The sequence below is a fragment of the Rhinopithecus roxellana genome, chromosome 6 (genome assembly GCF_007565055.1).
Source record: "Rhinopithecus roxellana isolate Shanxi Qingling chromosome 6, ASM756505v1, whole genome shotgun sequence".
NCBI classification, from domain to species: Eukaryota; Metazoa; Chordata; class Mammalia; order Primates; family Cercopithecidae; genus Rhinopithecus; species Rhinopithecus roxellana.
In genome coordinates this window covers 86048198-86070603 of record NC_044554.1, presented here as the reverse complement: position 1 = coordinate 86070603, position 22406 = coordinate 86048198, and the positions used below count along the sequence as shown (strand labels likewise).

General features: G+C 45.6%; 1 protein-coding gene across 3 annotated transcripts in view; it reads left to right on the top strand.

Moving 5' to 3' along the window:
- DDC (dopa decarboxylase) overlaps positions 1–22406 on the top strand; it is a 106681-nt gene that overhangs the window by 20035 nt on the left and 64240 nt on the right. For all 3 annotated transcript variants that reach the window (XM_010357513.2, XM_010357514.1, XM_010357515.1), the window contains exons 2-6: positions 2228–2456; positions 6323–6436; positions 8327–8446; positions 17111–17245; positions 18184–18327. In XM_010357513.2, the coding sequence (XP_010355815.1) occupies positions 2256–2456; positions 6323–6436; positions 8327–8446; positions 17111–17245; positions 18184–18327 (714 nt within the window). In that variant the 5' untranslated portion in view covers positions 2228–2255. The remainder of the gene's footprint in view (positions 1–2227; positions 2457–6322; positions 6437–8326; positions 8447–17110; positions 17246–18183; positions 18328–22406) is intronic.

Sequence of the window (22406 nt, the reverse complement as noted above, 5' to 3'; positions counted from 1 at the left end):
CTTGATACTTACCCAAGTTCCTCTTAGTAATTTTCCACCCGTGGACCCTCTCACCTGCCCATTGGCTGTTAAGTCCCTATGTGCCCCTGTTGTTTTTGGAATCGAGTTCAGTCCCTCCCCTTTTGCAACATTCTATCCCTATTGCAGTGGTCTTGAGTAAAATCTGTCTTGTCATTTTTAACAAGTGACTGGTGAACAATTTTTCTTTACCACCTGTAACCTCACAAAAATTGTCAAAAATCCCAGCATGGACAATGGGGAAAATAGAGAAGTACTCGGAAGCTGTTATTAAAGTCATCACCTTTGCTAATAACAGTGAATTTAGAGTATTCCTAAGCACTTAACTCCCATGGGAAAATTTGTCTTAAACTTGTCCTGGAGCCAGCTTTTAAATTTGAATCCTATTTCTGCAATTACTGGTCATGTGATCTTGGGCACGTCACATTGCCTCTCTGAGCTTCCATTTCCTCATCTACAAAACTTTGGAGTATGGAAAAGATTTGAAAATGCATCCCTTGGCTAACGTGCAATTGTCTCTCACAAATAGAAAATAGTCTAGAGGCTGGGAGTGGTGGCTTACGCCTATAATCCCAGCACTTTGAGAGGCCGAGGTGGGCAAATCACCTGAGGTCAGGAGTTCGAGACCAGCTTGGCCAACATGGTGAAACCCCGTCTCTACTAAAAATACAAAAATTAGCTAGGCGTGGTGGTGGGCGCTTATAATCCCAGCTACTCGGGAGGCTGAGGCAGGAGAATCACTTGAACCCAGGAGGTGGAGGTTGCGGTGAGCCAAGATCGCGTCGTTGCACTTCAGCCTGGGCAACAAGAGCGAAACTCCATCTCAGAATAAATAAATAAATAAATAAATAAAATCAAAACAAAATTCTAAAAGGACACGTGCCAGAATTTTGGGTGGTGGGATTCTAAGCTTATCTTTTTCTTCAAGTTGTTCACTGTCCGGTTTTGAAATACAATTCATTCTTATTTACAGATTCCACATACGCAAATTCTCCTACTTGCTAAAATTCATTTGTAACCCCTAATTTCAATAAATATCAATACTCATGGTGCTTTTGAGACCATTCAGGAACGTACACATGTGTAGCGTGGTGGAGAATGCGCTTGTCCGATGCACATGTTACCAGCTGAGGTTGAACAAGGGGACGCGGTGCTTTCTTGCCTCAGCTCTCATAACGTAATCATGTGTCCTTCTCTCCATCTATTTAGTGCCGCATCCTTCACATTTTTATGTTTTTCTTCTTGGTGGTGATTTTGCTGTTTAAAATGACTCCCAAATGTGGTGCAGAAGTGCTGTCTAGCCATCCTATGCACAAGACGTGCCTTATGGAGAAAATACATGTGTTAGAGAAGCTTCCCCAGACAGGAGTTACAGTGCTGTTGGCTGTGAGGCCAGTGTTAATGAATCAACATATATTAAATAAAGTGTCCTTTAAAAACATAAAAAGTTTATGTATTGATCTGTTGACAAAAAATATTGGGATCGCTCTTCAGCAAACTGTATTTCCCCTAGAAGAAATGGTTCAGTATTCACTAATTCAGAGTTCATAGCCATGGCAACTGTTGTAGATAGAATACAGCTGCCAGCAATAATGAGAATTGCCTGCATGTTACTTATGCAAGGAGGGAGGAGAGCATTAGTTTTGAAAAGCAGATGGTGCATAAAGGTGCAGTTCCATCTGTGACAGAATCAAGAGGAGGGAAGAAGACTAACTTTGAGGGGGCATATTGCCCCAGGCTCTGAGCTGAGGCTTGTGTACGTTGTGTGACTGTGCCTTCATGCCCTCCTGAGAGGTCAGCATCACAGTTTTCATTTCCCAGATGAGGAGAGGGGCCCTAAGGGGCAAGCTTGTCTCTTTCAAAGGCAGGTAAGGGGCAGAGGCAGGATTTCGACCAGTATTTGTCATTAAAGTTGGAACTGATCATGAAAATAAATGTGTGCTTCTAGCCTATTGAAATAAAGAGGCACTGCGTTGTTCCCAGTTGAATAGCTGGTGAAGAGGAGAAGCAGCTTTTGCCTCAGTCCCAAATCCAGTGCCATTTCTATCTCCTACAGACATGGAGGGAAAGCGCTCCTTACTTGGGATCGAAGTGGCCTCGAGGGTATGCAGTCACTGCCCAGATAGCCCTACCCACGGCTTGCTTGGAATTCCCACCTTCCAGTTCAGAAGTTACAAAGTTCGCTCAATGAATCATTTTCTTTCTGCAGTTTTCACCTCTGACAGAGCCCAGGCACCATGAACACAAGTGAATTCCGAAGGAGAGGGAAGGAGATGGTGGATTACGTGGCCAACTACATGGAAGGCATTGAGGGACGCCAGGTCTACCCTGACGTGGAGCCTGGGTACCTGCGGCCACTGATCCCTGACTCTGCCCCCCAGGAGCCAGACACATTTGAGGACATCATCAACGACATTGAGAAGATAATCATGCCAGGGGTAAGTGTGTACCCAGGGTCAGAAAACAGGAGGGCTAGCACTCACATAGCACCTACTGGGCTCTGAGCAATTCACATGCATTGTTTCAAGGAATCCTTATGGCAGTCAGATTGGAGAGGAACTTTTGTCATTTCTATTTTACTACTGAGGAAACTGAGGCTCAGAGAGGTTAGGTGGTCCACCTCAGATCACACAGCTAGTATATGATGAAGCCAGGATTACAACCCAAATTCTGCGGGCTCCAAGGGCAGTGAGGCTCTTTCCCCAGGTTCCCTGAGACTCAGTCCCTGCCCAGAGACACCCGGTACATAGAGCATGTCCTCATATACATTAGGAAGCGAGACCCTGGTGGCTGCTTTCAGATAAGTCAATTGCCCTAAATAAAGCACACTTCCACCATCCTTGGGTTTAGCAATAGGTAACTAGCATATGTGGAAGACATGTTTTATTTAGTTTATTTGAGAGTGGGCAGCATGGTACTGCCCACCAAGCCAGCCCTCTTTCTCTGAAGCCAGTAGGCCTGGGGTACACAGAGGGCAGAAATCAACAGGACTGGTCACTGTCTCTGATGCTCACTCACAGGGCAGCAGTGCTGGAGCTCAGAGAAACTTCCCTTCAGCTTTATGCTTCCACAGTAGATTTTCTCTGCCAAGGAGTTCACCTAAAAGCCTGTTGGTTAAAGTGGCTGTGGCCTAGTCAGGGTCCGGGTGGGAGTTGCAGCCTGGCCAGTTTCTAGATCAGGAATGTTTATGAGGGTGGCCAGACCTGCCCTTCCATGCAACAATGTGCAGAGTCCAGGCGGGGAAAATCTCCATGGGCTCCACTGGCTGATTGCTGCCACCATCCGGCATGTCTGTGGTTATAAGGCCCATGAGCAACAACATGTGATTTTCATAGAAGAGGGGTCTGGGCCCATCAAGACCCACTCCCTCAATTCAGACAGAATGCCAAGGCTCTGGGAAGGTAGATGGTCAGCCAAGGTTATAGGACACTGATCATGGGACGAGGCTAGGCCTCAGGCCCTGGACCTCATGGACCAGTTTCTCAGTAACTGAGCGCCATTCTCACCCCACTGCTCACATTTCTTCTTCCAGGGGATTCTCACTTGGCATTTATGCTTTGAGCAAAGAACGGGATTCAGGTTCTTGCTAGAAATTGTGCAAATACACTAAGCTGTTCAGCATAAAACCCTTCGGGAGAGGTGTGGCTAAATGTCAGGCAGTGGGGAGTACATGAGACTGGGGGAGGATATGAAGTCTTTCTGCTTCCTTCTATGGGGGTATTCACTGTGCGGAGCTGAGCTGGGAAATGCACAGGTGTTGGGCAGGGTGCTTGGGTGGAAGCTGCAGCCCACCAGCTGCTGGCTGTGTGATCGCAGGAAATCAGGTGAGCTCTTGGGCCGTGAGCGGGGCAAGTGCAGGACCAGCCATCTCAAAAGTTGCTGTGGACAGTGAAGCAGAAGAGCACACATCTGTCCCTAATCAAGAATCGCTTCTGTCCTTTTCCAGCCCAGGGGCCACAGGGAGGCGAGAGAGACAAAGGCACGGGGGCCCTCCAGGTGCTGAGGCGGGAGTCAGGCGCAGGGCTGCTCTTACTCTTCTGGACCCTGGGCGATTTGTCTTTGTCAGCTCCTTCCTCCCTAGAAATATGGAAAATTATGCTTTACAAATGCATTGGCATAAAGATGAATATATTAACATAGATTTTTTTTCTTTAACCTGAAAGTTCACTTATTTTTTTTTTCCTCCTGATTGTAGAAGAAATTTAAGCATTTTTTTCAGCCCCTAACAGTGTTGTAGGCCTGGACCTGCTGTGCTGAAGGCATCACAACCCGTGCAGCTCCTCTCAGTCTCTCGGCCTCATCACCAACCTCCCCCTCCTGAGCCCCCAAGCCTAGACTGTGCTAGCTCCCTCTCTCCACCACTCCCCAAGCCCTGGCAGACCTGGGGTGGCTGTGGTTGTTAAATAAACCTTGCTGAACACTCCTAGTTCTTGGTGCGCTCTCTCAGTTGGCTGCCTTCACAATCAGGGGATTGCTCATGCTACGTCTTAGACAACATATATTTAACGATGAGTGCTATTGAGAAAGAAATGTTTGCATCTCTTCCCAGACTGTAAGAGATATCTTACAGATATCTTAGCTTGGACTGCTATAACAAAGGACGTAGACTGGGAGGCTTAAACAACACTGATTTCTCACAGTTCTAGAGACAGGAAGTCTGAGATCAAGATATTAGGTTCAGGTGAGGGCTCTCTTCCTGGTTTACAGACAGCCATCTTCCCAGTGTGTACTCACATAACCGAGAGGTAGCCAGCTCTCTGCCTTTTCTTATGAGGGTACTAATCCCATTGTGGGGGGGCACTAATCTTATTAAGGCGACCCCACCCTCATGCCCTAATCACCTCCCAAAGATGCCGTCTCTTAATACCATCACTTTGGGGGTTAGGATTTTGACGCGAATGGTGCGCAGATACTCACATTCAGAGCAGAGCAGCCAAGCCCAATAGAGCATATCTTCAGTAGCTGGGATTCTGAGCCAGGTCTGGAGGAAGCACCAGAGCACGTGCTTTCATTTTATCTGAGGGGATGACAGGGCCCAGAGAGGTGCAGTTAGTTGTCTGGGGTAACCCAGTAAATCAGGGTTCCTGCTGGACTTGCAGTCCAGGGGTGCTCCCAACACCATGCTGTTCCTGCAGGCAGGATGGACATGGAGCACTAGCAGGAGACAACGGTGAACAGGGCAACGTCTCTCAGACACCAGCGTGTGGTCACAGCCTGAGAGGGGTCTGAATGGCAGTCTCCCTGTACCTTCTCCCTGCACAGGGGCTGAGGGTTGTCCTGAGGGCTTTAGGACTTTATTCTGTTCCTTCAGGGCAGGTACCGCGTTGGCAGAAACAAATTAAAGATGCAAAGACTAGGCTACACCTGCTCCTTCTCTGTCCTCCCGGGATCGTCCTCCTAGACTCTGAGATGTTTGAGGCTGGCACCTTGTTACCATTGCTAGACCTTCCCAGCCCAGAGAGGCTCCCTGCCTGGGTGTCCACCACAACCCTCACCTCCTGGATCCCAGAACCCCCTGCCCCCAAGCATACCACATGGAGCTGTCACTGCCTCTTATGGATCTCCTCCCCGGCCCACATGAGCTTTTCCTCTGTGCCTCACCCAGGGTGTGGCAGATGTTCACCTTATGGGCTGGAGAATGGTGGGATGCCCCTAGCCAGGGCAAATGGCAAGGGACAGTGGCCAGGCTGAGGGACAGCAGAGGTGAGACATCTGCGGGGTGATCAGTCGCTTGGCTGGAGGGAAGGCCTCGGCTCCTCTAGAAGAGCCAGGGGCCGCTGGGAGACCAGATGCATGTTTGTGGCTTGACTGAAGAAACCTTGAAAATCAGGCTCTTGGTTTTTGTTTCTGGTTTTTATGGAGACTTTAGTTTTTAGAGTAGTTTTAGGAAAACTAAGCTTTTGGCACAAAGAGATCAGCCTTGGGGCAGCGCCTTCACTGACAAGAGCACCGGAGCAAGAACTTGAAGTGCAGTGTGGTTTTTTGAGACGTCTTTTGTTACGGAAAATTATAAGGATTTTCCACTTTATTTTGGAGCTAGAACTTTTCCTTCTGAGCTAGCAAATACATTCCAGTATGAAAAAGGGAGCTGGTTTAAAGGGAGTGGGGACAGTAAGGTGATGTGTAAATGCTCCTAAATAATGGAGGAAGGTACTGGGATGGCTGACATTTGGGGAACCGCACTCACCTAACTCTGGGTCTGGTTGCATCTGGCAGCTGGGGGCCACTGAGGTACCTGGGTTCTCTGCTCTCTTGAGGCCTGGCTTTCCTCGCTTCTGAGCAGCTGCTCTGTCCTCCCATGCAGGTGACGCACTGGCACAGCCCCTACTTCTTCGCCTACTTCCCCACGGCCAGCTCATACCCGGCCATGCTCGCGGACATGCTGTGCGGGGCCATTGGCTGCATCGGCTTCTCCTGGGTGAGTGTCCGGATGCACCTGGGGAAGGGGTCCTGGCTATGGTGGGATCCCGGGGTGGGGACACGGTACCTTTGCACATAGGACCTGAGCAGATGGCAGTGCCGTCTGTGGGCAGACAGGCCACTGTTGCAGGGAGGAGAAAGGATTCAGCCCAGAGAGGGTGCCTCTGAGGGAGCAGTGATTCAGAATAGAGAAAGTCTCAACAACTCAAAGCCCATTGTGTGCAGGCTGTGTTGGAAGCACTTGGTATGAACTAACATCATGGTCTGGGGCCCAGAGTTTCTGCAGCTCCAGCCTGGGAATCTGCATTTCCCCAAGCAGCTCAGAGAATTTCTATATCCTCCAAAGCTTGAAAACCACTACTGCCCCTGTCTCATTCCATCTGTTCTCTGCCCGGCTGCTGCCCGGGGAGAGGCTCCAACCAGCCCATCAGATGTGCCCAGAGCCTTGGAGCAGGGGCACTCTGGAAAAGGTCCTAGCTCCTGCCTGCACACCACCAGACCTGCCCTATCTGGAGGTCAAATGCCTAAAAAAGTGCCTATTCAGAAGAACGGCAGGCAGGGCTGGCTCTACCCATGGCTGTCTGCTCCAGGCACAGATTACAGGAAAGATGCCTTCCTCCCAAATGCAGAGAGCTTGGAGGTAGAGCTGCCTGCTGATGGCCAATGTCTGAGGGCGCTGCACCCTGCAGAGTTTCTCAAAAGCCAGGGGCTGTCCTTGGCCTTCGGGGTGCAGAGTGCTCATCTTGTCTGTGTCTTGGAGCCAGGTGGACTTCTGGGCATCGGTCTATGTGGCATGCTGTGATGCGTCAAGGAGCTGTCAATTAGGAATTTGCAGCACTGTGCCCCAGGGCCCAGCTGAGCCACCTCTGCTTCACCAGCCTGGCGCTTGCTCTTCTTTGGGCTGGGGCTCTGGAAGTTGCCGGGTGAACAGGCATCATGGGCCCCACAGGCAGGGCTGAAGAGCCCATCAGGGCTGACCTAGGCCAGCCAGTGTGGCCCGGGCTGAGCACACCCTCTCCTAAAGAGCATTTTCTGTCACTGGATACTGTAGCAGATTTCATTTAGCTGTGCTGGTCCAAATCCATTCTGTCCCTGCAGAGGTACTTGTCGTCCATCTCTATCTGCTCATTCTGGGACAGTCTGATTGCCCTCAGGCCTTGAAGGGGGTTCCTCGCTGTCTGTCAGGCTGCGTTGCCTGATACCTGGTCCCTAGCAGAGAGCATAGGCTCCTGGTAGAGCTGGGCTTGGCCAGGCTCAGGTAGAACCCAGCAGGATGGGGCTGACCAGAAGGGAGAATGCAATCTTCTAACTTAGATCTTACTGGTGACGTATCAGGATGTTGCTGTGCACATCTAGGCACAAGAGCACCTTGGACCCCTTATGTTGGAGACCTTTAGGAAGGTGGAGGCTCAATCCACCTTTGGATGGAGTCCAAGACCAGCCTGTTCAGAGACAGGGGAGAGTTCATAGAGAAAAGTCACTGGGAGTTTAAAAGACAAGATCAATGGCTTCTCGGGATGCCCAGAGGGTGACAGCTGCCCGGCGCCCACTTCCTCATTCCCTTCACTTGTGACTATAGAGGAGAGTCCACCAGTGGGCTTTCTGGACCCTTCTGTAAATGAACAAATGAATATACTAGCAAGCCCGCAGTGCCCATGCAGTGAGGCTCAGTGGAGTAAGGTTCATTATGGTGGCCCGTGTGTTCCTTCCCAATCACTCTCCTTGCATGAGTCTAGGTCAAACAGGCTTCAGGCCTTTGAATCGCATCTGAGATTGGGTGACTTTAATCTGGGCTTTAGTGGAAGACTAAATCCTCCCTTGTTACTGCTGCTTCCCAAATTCTGCAATGCCTGGCCCTTGGTTAATCCCTTCCCTCCCCCAACCACAGGCAGCAAGCCCAGCATGCACAGAGCTGGAAACTGTGATGATGGACTGGCTTGGGAAGATGCTGGAGCTGCCAGAGGCATTTTTGACTGAAAAAGCTGGAGAAGGGGGAGGAGTGATCCAGGTAAGGTGGGAGCTGGGAGGGCCACTTTTGGGATGCATGGGCTCTGCACAGGACCATGGCTGCATTCTGGGACAGTCTGATTGCAGCACTGTGCCCCAGGGCCCAGCTGAGCCACCTCTGCTTCACCAGCCTGGCGCTTGCTCTTCTTTGGGCTGAGCTGCAGGTGGGGAAAGAGGCGCTCATGCTTCTTCTTAGGTCCTCAAATTTCTCCTGGAGAATAAACAAAACCGAGCTCTTAGGAAATCGCTGGTCTTGGGATTGGCAGGATCTGGATTAGGATCCCAGTGCTGTCTTTCACCTGCTTCCCCAGGGCAGGGCACTCAGTTCTCAGGCCTCTAGCTATGGTAGATAGCACAGCAGCTATCTAACAGCAGGTGCATGGAAACAACAACTACAGCGACTACCATTTGTGTGGGGCTCCCCATCGCCGGCCACAGTGCCTAAGCATTTTCCAGGCATTAACTCATTGAATTCTCACAACAACACTATGAATGTTAATATCTCCTTTTACAAGTGAAGAAACATTTTAATAGCCCATTTTACAGGGGAGGAAACTGGGACCCAGAACATTAGGTAGCTTGCCCCATGGCTCCCCAGCTGGTAAGTTACAGACCCTGTATCTGTGTGGCTCAGAGCCTGTGATCTTCCTTGGAAGACAGCACAGGTGGCAGCTGTGACCAGTCTTCAGAGGCTATACATGCTACTTGTCTTTGAACCAATCATTTACTTAAAGATGCTGCTGCTACTATGCAGCAACTTAATTCATTCTCTTCCTGTAACATGTATCTGTTGATAGTGACCGTGTGTCAGAGCTTACACCAGGAAACAAGATAGACAAAAGACAATCGTGATGGAATTTCTATTCCACTGGGGTTGCAGGACAAATGGCACTGGGATGACTTGGACTTGATGCATTAAAAAAACAAACAAACAAAAAAAAAAACCTCCTAGCATGAACTATGTTGAACCCAGCACTCTCCTTCCATCATTTTTCTCATGTCAAGTAGATGATAGTCTCATTAGGAAAGCATTGTTAACTTTGGAAAAAAGGGGCTTCCTTTTCAGATATTGTCTTCCACAAGGCTCTGAGAATTGGTGAAGGCCCATTCAGTGGGTGAGAACAGTGAGGTACATAGTGGAGAGCACCTTTGTGCAAAGCACATGGCCAGTGTGGCCAAGTGAAAATAGCCAGCAAGTCTCCCCACTTCCAGTCCTGAGAATGTGCAACGAGACTGATAATTTTATGTATTTGTTTCTATTGATGTTGTGACAAATTTTAGTGGCTCAAAACAGGACAAGCTGATTATCTTACAGTCCTGTATGTCAGACGTCTTACTTGGGTCTTACTGGGCTAAAACCAAAGTTGACACCTTGGAGGCTTCAGGGGCGAATCTGTTTCCTTACCTCTTCTGACTTCTAGAGGCTTCCAAAATTCCTTGGCTCACAGCCCCATTTCCATTTTCAAAGCCCGCTGTGTCCCATCTTTCTGACCTTTCTTTTGTAAACCCCAAATATCTGAGATGGGTCTCAATCAACTTAGAAAGTTTATTTTGCCAAAGTGAAGGATGCGTGCCCATGACACAGCCTCAAGAAATCCTGATGACATGTGCCCAAGGTGGTTGGGCACAGCTTGGTTTTATACATTTGAGGGGGACATGAGATGTAAGATGTACATTGGTTTGGTCTGGAAAGGTGGGACAATTCGAAGCACGAAGGGGGCTTTCGTGTCATAGGTAGATAAGAGACGACCGGTTGAATTCTTTTGAGTTTCTGATTAGCCTTTCCAAAGGAGGCAATCAGATGTGCAGCTATCTCAGTGGGCAGAGGGGTGACTTTGAATTCTGTCTGTCCTTCATCCAAGAGGAATTCCTTGTGAGGGAGGCGTGTAGCTTTTTATCTTAGTAGCTATCTCTTTTAGGAATAGAATGGGAGGCAGGTTTGGCCTAAGCAGTTCCCAACTTGACTTTCCCCTTTGGCTTAGTGATTTTGGGATCCCAAGATTTATTTTTCTTTCACACTTTCATGGTCGCATCTCCTTCTAACCACATGTAAGATAAGAAAGTGGGTCTCCACTTGTAAGGACACATGTGATTGGATTGGGTCCATCCAGACAATCTGAGATAATCTCTCAAGTCAAGGTTCTTAACTTAATCACATCAGCAAAGTCACCTTTTCCTTGGAAGGTAAACAGTCACAGATTCTGGGGACAAAGACCTGGAATCTCTGGGAATGAGGATGCATTAATCTGCCTACCACATCCAGTGTGCTTCAGAGTCATGCCGGGAACTTGCTTATAATGCCTATTCCTAGACTCTGGGCCAAAAAATATGAACGCTAATTCATCCGGATGACACCGAGATCCCTGAACAGGTCACATGCCGAGACTGATGACTGCCTTCTCTGTGACCCACAGGCCCTGTGGCCAGGCTCAGAGCCATCCCTCCATGTGCTCCTCCTTCGCATTCTTTGGTTATCTCACTTTCCATCAGACATAAGTGATATTAAATGAGAAGCTGATGAAAATGAAACGTCAGGCACAGTGGCTTACGTTGTAATCCCAGCACTTTGGGAGGCCAAGGCAGGCAGATCACTTGAGGTCAGGAGTCTGAGACCAGCCTGGCCAACATGGTGAAACCCTGTATCTACTAAAAATATAAAAATTATCCGGGCATGGGGGTGGGCGCCTGTAATCCCAGCTACTTGGGAGGAGAATTGCTTGAACCTGGGAGGCAGAGTTTGCAGTGAGCCAAGACCTCGCCATTGTACTCCAGCCTGGGTGACAAGAGGGAAACTCCATCTCAAAAAAAAAAAAAAAAAAAAAAAGAAAGAAAAGAAAAGAAAAAAAAGAAAAAACGTCAGCTATGTTGTAAGCAAAGCTTCAGTACGTTGCTGTGAACTATACCATTCTACGTAGCAGCAACAATGACTCAGCAATGATTCGGCAAATGCAACATGCTTCAGACCCAGCACAATTTTATTCTTGTCAGTGGGTATGCAGCTGAAGAAGCCTCCTTGGCCAAGATCACAGCAAAGTTAGGCTGTCATAGGTGCCCTTCCAGCGAGGGGAGGGAACTACTGCACACGGCCCTCAGCCGATGCTCTGTCAGCTGCACTTTGCCTTGGTGAGGGCCAGATGGCTTTCTAGCCTCTGGAACATCAGTCCTGATTCTCCAGGGAACAGAGGGCAGCAGCAGTCAGGAACCCAGTGGGACAGCCACGCGAGAGGGCGTGGCTTTGATTCCAGGCAAGGGCATGCATAGTCTAACCCGTTACAAGAGGCCTGGATGTTTGGGGCCGACTTACTTTTTCTTTTAGTTTTATACATGGGCCAAGATCTACTTTTCCATTTCTTTTCCATATGTTCCCCTCATTTTTTTCTTTGTTTTGTTTTGTTTTGTTTTTAGACGAAGTCTCATTCTTGTCACCCAGGCTGGAGTGCAGTGGCACAATCTCGGCTCACTGCAACTTCTGTCTCCTGGTTCAAGCGATTCTCCTGTCTCAGCCTTCCAAGAAGCTGGGATTACAGGTGCCCACCACCATGCCTGGATAATTTTTGTATTTGTAGTAGTGACGGGGTTTTGCCATTTTGCCAGGCTGCTCTCAAACTCCTGACCTCAGGTGATTCACCCACCTCGGCCTCCCAAAGTGCTAGGATAACAGGCGTGAGCTGTAGGAGATCAGTCAGAGTGGTGGGAGAAACTATAAGGAAAAGGAGCAGGCCTTCTGAAAGATCAGAAGTTTCTGCAAAGCTCCAGGGGAGAATAGCGGAAGCAGCTGTTCTATAGCCCTGAGGCAGAGGGCAAGGAGTAGTTACAAGGGTGTGTAGAGGAATTTATCTTGGTCAAGCTTGTTTGTTAGAAGTTGTCCAGGAACTGATCTTGGAACATCCTCGCACGTGACTCCCTGAAAAGGGAACAATACATGTTAATTATCTACAGGTTGTTTTTGCTCCAGGTTTTCAGAATTGTGCTTGCACTCAATAAAAGCAAGCTTCTCCAGCTTCTCGGGGCTGCTCTCTGGCCACTAGAGCCAGGCAGTCACCTAGCTGCTCTTAACTGCATACCTGTGTCTGATTACTCATTTCATCTATTGGCCAGGGTCTGCAGGACAGACCCAGTAGTGAGCCACTGCACCCAGTCTGTTCCCCTCATTTTGACCCTCCCTAGCATTTGGTGAGCCCTGCTGATCCTTGCAAGACTCAGCTTTATGCAGTGCAGATATTTTTCTTCTACGGTATGTTAGTTATTGTGGGCTATGTCACTCTTTTTCAGGGGCTTCAATTTTCCACAGATTGGGTACCTCTTCCATGATTTCTCTCTTTCTTTTGATATTTCCCTTTTTTTGTCATCTTCTATATTTTTGGGAAGCTTTTCATGGTTTTCTCCACATGATTATGTGATTATGGACCTGGTGCAGTGGCTCACGCCTGTAATCCCAACACTTTGGGAAGCCGAGGCAGGTGGATCATTTGAGGTCAGCAGTTTAAGACCAGCCTGGCCAACATGGTGAAACCACATCTTTACTAAAAATACAAAAATTAGCCGAGTGTGGTGGCATGTGCCTGTAATCCTAGCTACTTGGAGGCTGAGGCAGGAGAATCATTTGAACCCAGAAGGTGGAGGTTGAGGTAGCTGAGATCACGCCACTGCACTCCAGTCTGGGTGACAGAGTGAGACCCCGCCTCAAAAGAAAAAAAGAAAAAAAAGATTGTCCCCTTTCCACCTAGACACTGGACATTCACGGTAAAAACAAAAAGACACAGGAGCTTTCTTGTCATATTCCTTGTGTTATTTCAGTATCTACATGTGAATATATGTACACAAACAAAATTGAAATGATACAACACGTATGGATTTTCCACATGGTGCTTTCCTTATCATTTTATTGTGAGCATTTCCCACTATTTAAATATTCTTTGAAAAAAGTATTACTCCATGATTTTCTATGATGCATCACAATCTATATAAATAATACCTAAAATATTTGTGTTGCATCAAATTTTTTATTATTATAAAAACTTTTGGAGGACACCCTTTAGGATGAAGTGCAACAATCTTCCAAGATGATCAGCTTCCTCCTGGGGCTCTCCTGGCTGTGTTCATTGTTTAACATTCACACTCCCCACTAAATCAAAATGGAACAAAACAAAAATTGAAGCATTTCTAGGTCATTGTATTTTACAACAAAAACAGTTTCATATTCAATTTTTTTTCAGCAGCCCAAAGTGATTTCTCTAATTATATACCCCTCAAAAAAATCTTATCAATCCCCCATAATATAAGGTGTGTCTATTACAATAATAGCTACTTTTCATTGAATAGCAATTATGAGCTTGGCTATGTTTTAGCCTATGTCTTGTGCTTTGTGTTACTGTCTTCATCCTCAAAATTTTATGAAGATTGATTGCATTATGGACAATCTTTTTCATGGATGATGATATTGAGGCCCAGAAAGTTAGTAGAACATGCATAGCAGCAAAAGCGAATTAAAGCAAAGGCTAGTAGGAAAGACAACCAGAGTTATCACTGTTCATCCCTGACCGTAGGCTTGGGTTGGTGTCCAGAGATGTGCATGCTACTATGGGCTGCATTTTCATTTCATTAAAGACAATCTCGTTTTTGAGAGACCATACAAGTTCTTAGCATTTGGGTAGGAATATTCCTGGTATTTCTCAGCCCCCGCTTTAACATAATCTTCCTGCGAGCCCAATCCACTCAGTTTTTTTCTGGATGAAAGCAAGAAACGGAATCTGTGTTTGCCACTGGAAGCTCACCCTTCCCAGCAGACAAGGCTGATTGTCTGTAATTGGTGAGGCCCCAAAGAGCACAGGAGCCTGGTGACAGCCTGTGAGCCAGCCTGAGTTATCGATCCCCTCAGAGCTGTAATCACAGCTGTGGGCGTCAGCACAGTGATGGGTGTCTGAGTCAAATGACAAACTGTCGTTCTGAGGCTGGACAAACGTAGGCTGCGAAAATGGTCTCTTAATTGGGTTTGGAAGCTTTTGCGGAAGAAAAGCCAATTTTTTGCTTTGAAAAAACCAGAAGACGAAAGGACATTTCTGCTCACGGCATCAGCAGCCGGAAGCGTCAGACCTCACCAGCATCCCCTCCTGCCTCTCGAGCAGGCTTGCCATGGCAACCTTTGTCTGCTGCTATCGCACAGAGCCATCATTCCTGCTCTGTAACACACGTCACCCTCCCTGTGCTTCTCTCCACGAAGATCTGCTGCCAGCAAAGCGCAGAGAGCTCCACCCGACATCATGCTTGAGGCCACCAGGCCACCCTGGTGGAATCAGGGCGGTGTGGTTCTAGATGTGCTACTGATGATTTGCTCCTTCAGGCTTTTAAAAAATCGTTTTGTTGACTTAAGAAGGTGAATTTTCTCTTAGGACATGAACTAAGCTCCCCCATTCCCCCCCAGAAAAAAGCCATAATGAGTTACCATGGTGATTCAGGTGATTCATGTGATTCATGGTGACTCATTTCATTAGAATGTTCAGAGAATGAACACCTGTGTTCCAAGGCTTCAAGCAGAGGGTAGAATTTAGCCGGGGAAGCAGCAGTCACGCCTGCTTGTCAAGCATGAGAACAGGGAACCGTGCCTTCCACTAGGCTTTTCATGTTACATTTTCAGTGAGAACAGGGGGGACATGACAAACAAAATGTGTGTGGGCACAGATAGGGGGACAGGAGGAAGTCAGGAAGAGGAATGATGGGGTGCATGGGAGAAGTGTAAGTAAGGTACAGTGCCTGCTCTCAGGGAGCCTGGGTTCCCTGGGATGGCTGATTTAGCTTTGCCAGCCAATATTGTTTTCCCCACTTCTCTCTCCTCTGGCCAAGGTTTGTAAACCTGGCCTAAAACAATGTCTAAAATCATTGCTCATGAAAATATAGCCTGAAGGAAATAAAGTACCCATTTTAGATGCTGAATTAAGAGAAGCATATATCTGTATATTTGAACCCATCCGTTAGTGCTACAGAAGCATGAATAAATGTATTTATCTTTCAGTATTACTGTCTCGCCAAAGGATGTGGGTTGGCTCAAAAGAATAAGTAAAAGTAGTGTCATGGCAAAATCAAAATGAGAAAGCAAGGTCAATGACGACAGCATCAAATGTTAAGAAGAGAGGTTAGCATTTCTACTTAACTATTTTATTATATATTTCTCTGTAAAAACCTATCATATTATAAACTTTTTCAGAGTCAACAAGAATCTACCTTCTTTTATTTGCCCTTTCTAATGTCCTTTCATACTGGTAGGTAGATGGGTTTCTTCTAGGACTTACTTAAGAGGGAAGGTGCTTACCGCCCCTACCTTTCTAGGCTCATGGCACCCTAGAAAGGGCAGGCGTGGGCTCACTCCTAACCATGCCCTACCGAGCTGCTGATTTGGGGCAAGTTTTTGAACCTCTCTGCGTGTCTGTTTCCCCACCTAAAGATGTTAAAACACAAACATGGGATTATTTTATTACTTAAATGGGACAACATAGCAGGCACTGAATCCATTAGTTTGCCAGGGGTGCTCTAACAAAATACCACAGACTGGGTAGATCGAAGAATTTCTTTTCTCACAGTCCTGAAGGCTGCAAGTCCAAAATCAAAGTATCCACAGGGTTGGTTCTCCTGGGGCCCCTCTCCTGGGCTTGCAGATGGCCACCTTCTCCCTGTGTCCTCACATGGTCTTCCCTCTGTGCACACACATCTCTGGGGGCCAAATTTCCCCTTCTTTTTATTTATTTATTTATTTATTTTAGACTGGGTCTCACTCTGTCACCCAGGTTGGAGTGCAGTGTTGCAATTGTGGCTCACTGTAACCTCCTCCTCCCAAGCTCAAGTCATCCTCCCACCTCAGCCTCTTGAGTAGCTGGGACTACCGGGCACACCACCGTGCCTGGCTGATTTTTGTATTTTTATAGAGACGGAGTTTCAGTATGTTGCCCAGGCTGGTCTCGAACTCCTGGGCTCAAGTGATCTACCCTCCTCTGCCTCCCAAAGTGCTGGGATTATAGGCAGATTTCCTCTTGTTATCAGGGATGTGTCAGATTGGATTAGAGCCCAGTCATGTGACCTCATTTTCTTTTAATTACCTCTCTAAAGAGCCTATCTCCAAATATGGTCACATCTGAGGTCCTGGGGGTTAGGGTTTCAACACGTGAATTTGGGGGGACACAATTCAGCCTGTGTCACTAGGGATCAAAAGAAACCCTTCAAGGCATCTCTTAGTCGCAAGGAAAATGCACCCCCATTTTATAAACAAATGCAAATCGCTCTGTCCGAGTGAATACGAACAAAGAGTGGGGCTTGCATGCTGGTGCCCTGGGCCGTTCTCGTCCGATGGAGACAGGAGCAGTCCTCCTGGGCCGGGCTGGGATCAGTCCATGAGGAGAAGCTCTCACAATACCTGGCGCAGGAAAGTGGTCAAAATGTTATCTGCTGCTGTTACACAAAATAGACCCACCAATGGCAAACTCATACTAAGAGATGAAGTGGTGGTCTCAGGTGTCAAAAATATTAGTTTTCTCCTAAGCAAAGGTGAGTGAATTTTGCCATTTCAGATTCGTATTTTAAGAAAGCTATGAACACAAAACAATATGTCTTCCAATAATGTAGGTACCAATGCCTTCGCTATGTTTTGGATTTCATTTGGACCTTCCCTTGAATTTAGGGAAGTGCCAGCGAAGCCACCCTGGTGGCCCTGCTGGCCGCTCGGACCAAAGCGATCCATCGGCTGCAAGCAGCGTCCCCAGAGCTCACACAGGCTGCTATCATGGAGAAGCTGGTGGCTTACTCCTCCGATCAGGTGAGTGTACTGAGTGGGTATCAGCCAAGACTTCAAGACCTAAATGTTTGGTTTTATGTTAAATTCAAACCAAACCAAACCAAACAGCATCCTTCCAAATCTAAGAGCAGTTCCTCGGGTATCACTAGATAGAGACCTGAACTAAAGGGAAGCGGTGAATTCTTGGGTGGGAACTGGATAGATCAAGCTAAAAAGGAAACAAATGTGTGGAGACATCACCGTCACTGGCTCTGTCACCTTTTCTACCAGTGCAGACTTACGTTGTGATTATCTGGCCTGCCTTCCGAGCACCATTGTAGAGAAACTGGACATGGGGATCAAAGTCCTGGGCCCTAACTGCAGCTTTGTTATTGTGTGATCTCAGGCCCCTGGGTAGGGTCAAGCAGGAGACAGTAGCGGTGGGGGCTGCAGGGCAGAAGGTGGCCAGCTTTCATGAGAATTGCCTTTCCTGACAATCTCTGAGAGAGGATGGATCTGCCACAGTGGTGATGCCTTTTGGCTGGTTTCTTTCCTCCAGGCACTGTTTACTGAGCCTGGCCACCAAGCTCCCCAAGGCTCCACAGTCAGGGGCAGCTGACAGATTTGAGCCTAGGATTTCTAAGTCCACCTCTGGGATCTACCTTCCAGGGTCTCGCTGCTTGCTCTTGAATTCAAACAAATGAAAAACTTCATGAATATTGACCCTGCACTCTACCCTTGTTAGTGCCCGATTCTTCAAACTTAAAAGCAAGATTCCACAGGAATAGAAACAATTCCAGGAAAAAAAAAGCGGTCTCATGAAGGTGCAGGGGAGAGGGAGGAGTCAAGAGTAGTTCTGCCCCTTGTGCTGTGAGAGGAACCTTGTGTTTGCAATGTTGGCTGCTCTCTGCGGATCCAGGGTCTGGTCATAACCGCATGCACATACCTGTACAAATCCAACTCTGCTGTCTTCCTTCCAGGCACACTCCTCAGTGGAAAGAGCTGGGTTAATTGGTGGAGTGAAATTAAAAGCCATCCCCTCAGATGGCAACTTCGCCATGCGTGCTTCTGCCCTGCAGGAAGCCCTGGAGAGCGACAGAGCGGCTGGCCTGATTCCGTTCTTTGTAAGTTCAGCAGCACTTGTGGTTCCTGGCCAATAAAGTGAAACCCTGTTTCTACTAAAAATAACAAAAAAAATTAGCCGGGCGAGGTGGCGGGAGCCTGTAGTCCCAGCTACTCGGGAGGCTGAGGCAGGAGAATGGCGTGAACCGAGGAGGCGGAGCTTGCAGTGAGCTGAGATTGCGCCACTGCACTCCAGCCTGGGCGACAGAGCGGGACTCTGTCTCAAAAAAAAAAAAAAAAAAAAAAAAAAGAATTAATCTTTGAGAAACGCTTTTTACCTCCAATTTATTTTATTTTATTTTATTTGTTGTCAATTCAAGTTACTTCCCATGAATAGCTAACGTGTGACTGGGGAAGTCATGGCGGGTATGATTTTATGTAAAATTTTATCCTAATCTGGTAGGTCATGGAAGAGTCGGGAGCATAAGCAAATCAGTATAATGTGGAAGGACTGACATGGCTCAAAGTTAGCACGCAGAGCAAGGTGACAGCAAGGTGACATTTTGAAGGATGCAAAAAGAGTCTGCCAGGAGATAAAGGTGTACCTGCCATCTTATCCCAAATGTCTGTCTCTGCCCTCCTGCTCTGCTTTATCTTTCTCCATTGCGTGCATCTCCACAGGCCATACAGATTTGTTTCTATATGTGTTTACTGCTTCCTTCTTCCCAAGAGAATGTGCGGGGAGGGAAGTTCTATTTGAATCCCTGCTCTATCCCTAGCTCCTGAAACAGTGCCTGGCACTGAACAGAAGATCAAGAAATAGTTGTCAAATAAATAAAGATTTGGAAAAAAGATCATTCAGGTAGAAAGAACGATCTCCCTTAAAATTCCCACAAACAATTTCAGTACAATTTGAAATAGATTCTATTTAAATGAGGTGAGTTTCTTTGAACCTATCATGTCAATATTAAGACTCATTAGAATACTCTGACTAGGGAAAAATAAATCTATCAAAACACACTCTTTTAGGTTTCAAGGATGAAAACAATGCAGGAAACATCACTTAAAATGTTGAGAAGATTGTATTTTACAAAAATTTCAAAACTCATAAAATAAAAAGACAAATGCTGGCAAGAACTACTTAGAGCATATGTTGTAAAGTAAATCTTAAAAAGAAGACTTACGTATCAATAAGCAAAAAGGCAACATTCCAGTGGAAAAACATGTGAAATATATGAAGTATCAGTTTCGTATATAACCACAAAAAACTAAGAAGAACACAAAACCAATTCTGATCCTCCAATAACCAAAGACATGCAAATTAGTTGCTGAGAGAGGTATGTTAAAATCTCACACTGTGAGTGTAGATATGTCTATTTCCACTTTTATATCTGTTAGATTGTGTACATATTTTGAAGCATATTAATTTGGTGCATACACATTTAGAATTGTGATCTACCTGGTGAATGATCATTTATCACTAGGAAATGCCTTTTATATCTCTAATAACGCATTTTGTCCTGCAGCCTACTTTGTCTGACATTGCTATAATTACATATGCTTTCTATTGGCTAATGTTTGCATGATATAGACATTTGCCATTCTACTTTCAACCTCCCTGTTCATTTATATTTAAGATGTATTCTGTGAAAGCAGCATTGATTGTTGCTATTTTAAACATTTGTTTTTAAAATCCAGTGTGACGATTGATATTTATTTTGTTCATTTACACTCAAGGTAGTTATTGATACATTTAAATGTTATCTACTGTCTTACTATTTGTTTTTTATTTGGCCCAACTATTATGTGATTGCTTTTCTCTATGTTCTTGCTTCTTCTTGGATTAATTATTTCATATTATTCCATTTTCTTATCTCTGCATTTTCTTATCTCTGCATTTTCTTATTTCCATTTGGCATCTTTTCCTTTAGTCTGTAGAATTCCCTTTAGAAATTTTTAGTGCGAATTTGATACAATGAATTATTTCGGTTTTGTTATTCTGAAAGTGTCTTTATTGTGCATTCACTCTGGGAAGATATTTTTTCTGGGTATAGAATTCTAGAGTGTTTGGTAGCTAGTTTTATTTTTGGTACTTCATATAAGTCCATTGAATTCTTTCTTCCTTGATTTCTGTTGAGATGTCAGTTTGTAATTTTAATGTTGTGATGATGAAGAACATGTAAAAATATGACCTCCTGTGTTGCCACTGGGAGTGCTGCTCATTTTTTGTCTTTGTTTTACTGTGATACAAGGATAATTTTCTTTGTACTTACTCTTCTTGAATTTCACAGAATTTCCTGAATCTGTAACTTGGTGTCTCTCTTCAGTTTTGGAAAATTCTAACCTATTATCTTCCCAAAGTTTTCCTCTCTTCATTTCCTCTCTCCTCCCATTCTGGGACTCTGATTACGTATATGTTAAATCTTTCTGCTGACTGCCGTACATCTCTTATGCCCTTTTACATGTCTCACATTCTTTTTTTTTTTATCTCCATGCTTCAGTCAACTTATTTACAATTTACCAATTCTCTCTTTAACTATGCCTAGCTGATAAACATGTCATGTTCATAATTCTAAACATTAAAAAATTTTAGCTTATTTTAACTTATTTTATTTTGTTTTATTTTTTTGAGACAGAATCTCACTCTGTCACCCAGGTTGGAGTGCGGTGATGCAATCTTGGCTCACTGCAACATCTGCCTCCCAGGTTCAAGCGATTCTCCTACCTCAGCCTCCCGAGTAGCTGGGATTATAGTCGTGTACCACCAAGACTGGCTAATTTTTGTATTTCTAGTGGAGACAGGGTCTCATGATGTTGGCGAAGGTGTTCTCGAACTCCTGGTTGCAGGCGATCTGCCTGCCTCAGCCTCCCAAAGTGCTGGGATTACAGGTATGAGTCACCGTGTCCGGCCAACTTTTTATTTTGAAATAATTGTAGATTCATAAAAAATTACAAAGTTAGCGCACAGCAACTCTGTGCACTAACCCTTCACCCAATTTCCCCTAATTGTTCCAGCTTATATAACTATAGTACCATATCAAAGACAGGAGACTGACACTGGTTCATTGTGTGTGTATAGGTCTATGTCATTTATCACAAGTGTGGATTCATGCAGCCACCATGCCAATGAGAATACTGAAATCCTCTAGCACCACAAAGGTCTGCCTCTGCTATTCCCTGATAGTCACTCTAACCCTCCTGATCTCCCACCATCATCAACCGTTGGCAATCACTGATACATTTTCTATCTTCACACTCTTGTCATTTTGAGAATGTTATATAAATGGAATTATACAGTATGTAACATTCCAAGATCAGCTCTTCTCACTCAGCATAATGGCCTTGAGATCTATCCAAGTTGTTGCGTGTATCAATAGTTTGTTCCTTTTTGTTGCTGCACTGCAGAGATTTGGTACCATATTATCTGTACTACTACAGTGTGTTTACCCATTCACCTGTTGAGGGGCATTGTAGTTGTTTCCATGTTTTGGCTATTACAAATAATGCATCCAGGAACATTGATTTATAGGTGTTTGGGTGGACATGTGTTTTCATTTCTCTGGGATAAATGCCGAAGAGTGCAATTCAGGGTCCTATGGTAGTTATTACATTTAATTTTTTAAAAAAAGAAACTGACAAGGTATTTTCCAGAATGATTGTATTATTTTACATTACCATTATCAATGCTTGAGAAAATCAGGCTCTTTACATCCTCACCAGGATTTGGTATTGTCACTATTTTTTATTTTATCCATTTTGATAGATATGTATTCATATCTCATCATCGTCCTAATTTGCAGTTCCCCAATAATTAATGAACATCTTTTCATGTGCTTATTCACTATCTGTATGTCCTCCTCAGTGACATGTGTCTTTATGTCTTTTGCCCATTTTCTAACTGGATTATGGATTGATTTTTTAAATTAATAAGCTTAATTTTGTTAGAGTTGTTTTAGGCCTACAGAAAAAGAAGCAGGAAGGACATATACCTGCTTATATCCCACCCTTCTTTTTCTCCCATTGTTAGCATCCTGCAGTAATGTGATACATTTGTTAAAATTGATTCACCAATACCTAACATCCATAATTTACCTTAGGGGTCACTATGTCTATTGAATTTTCTGTGTGTTTTAACTAGTGT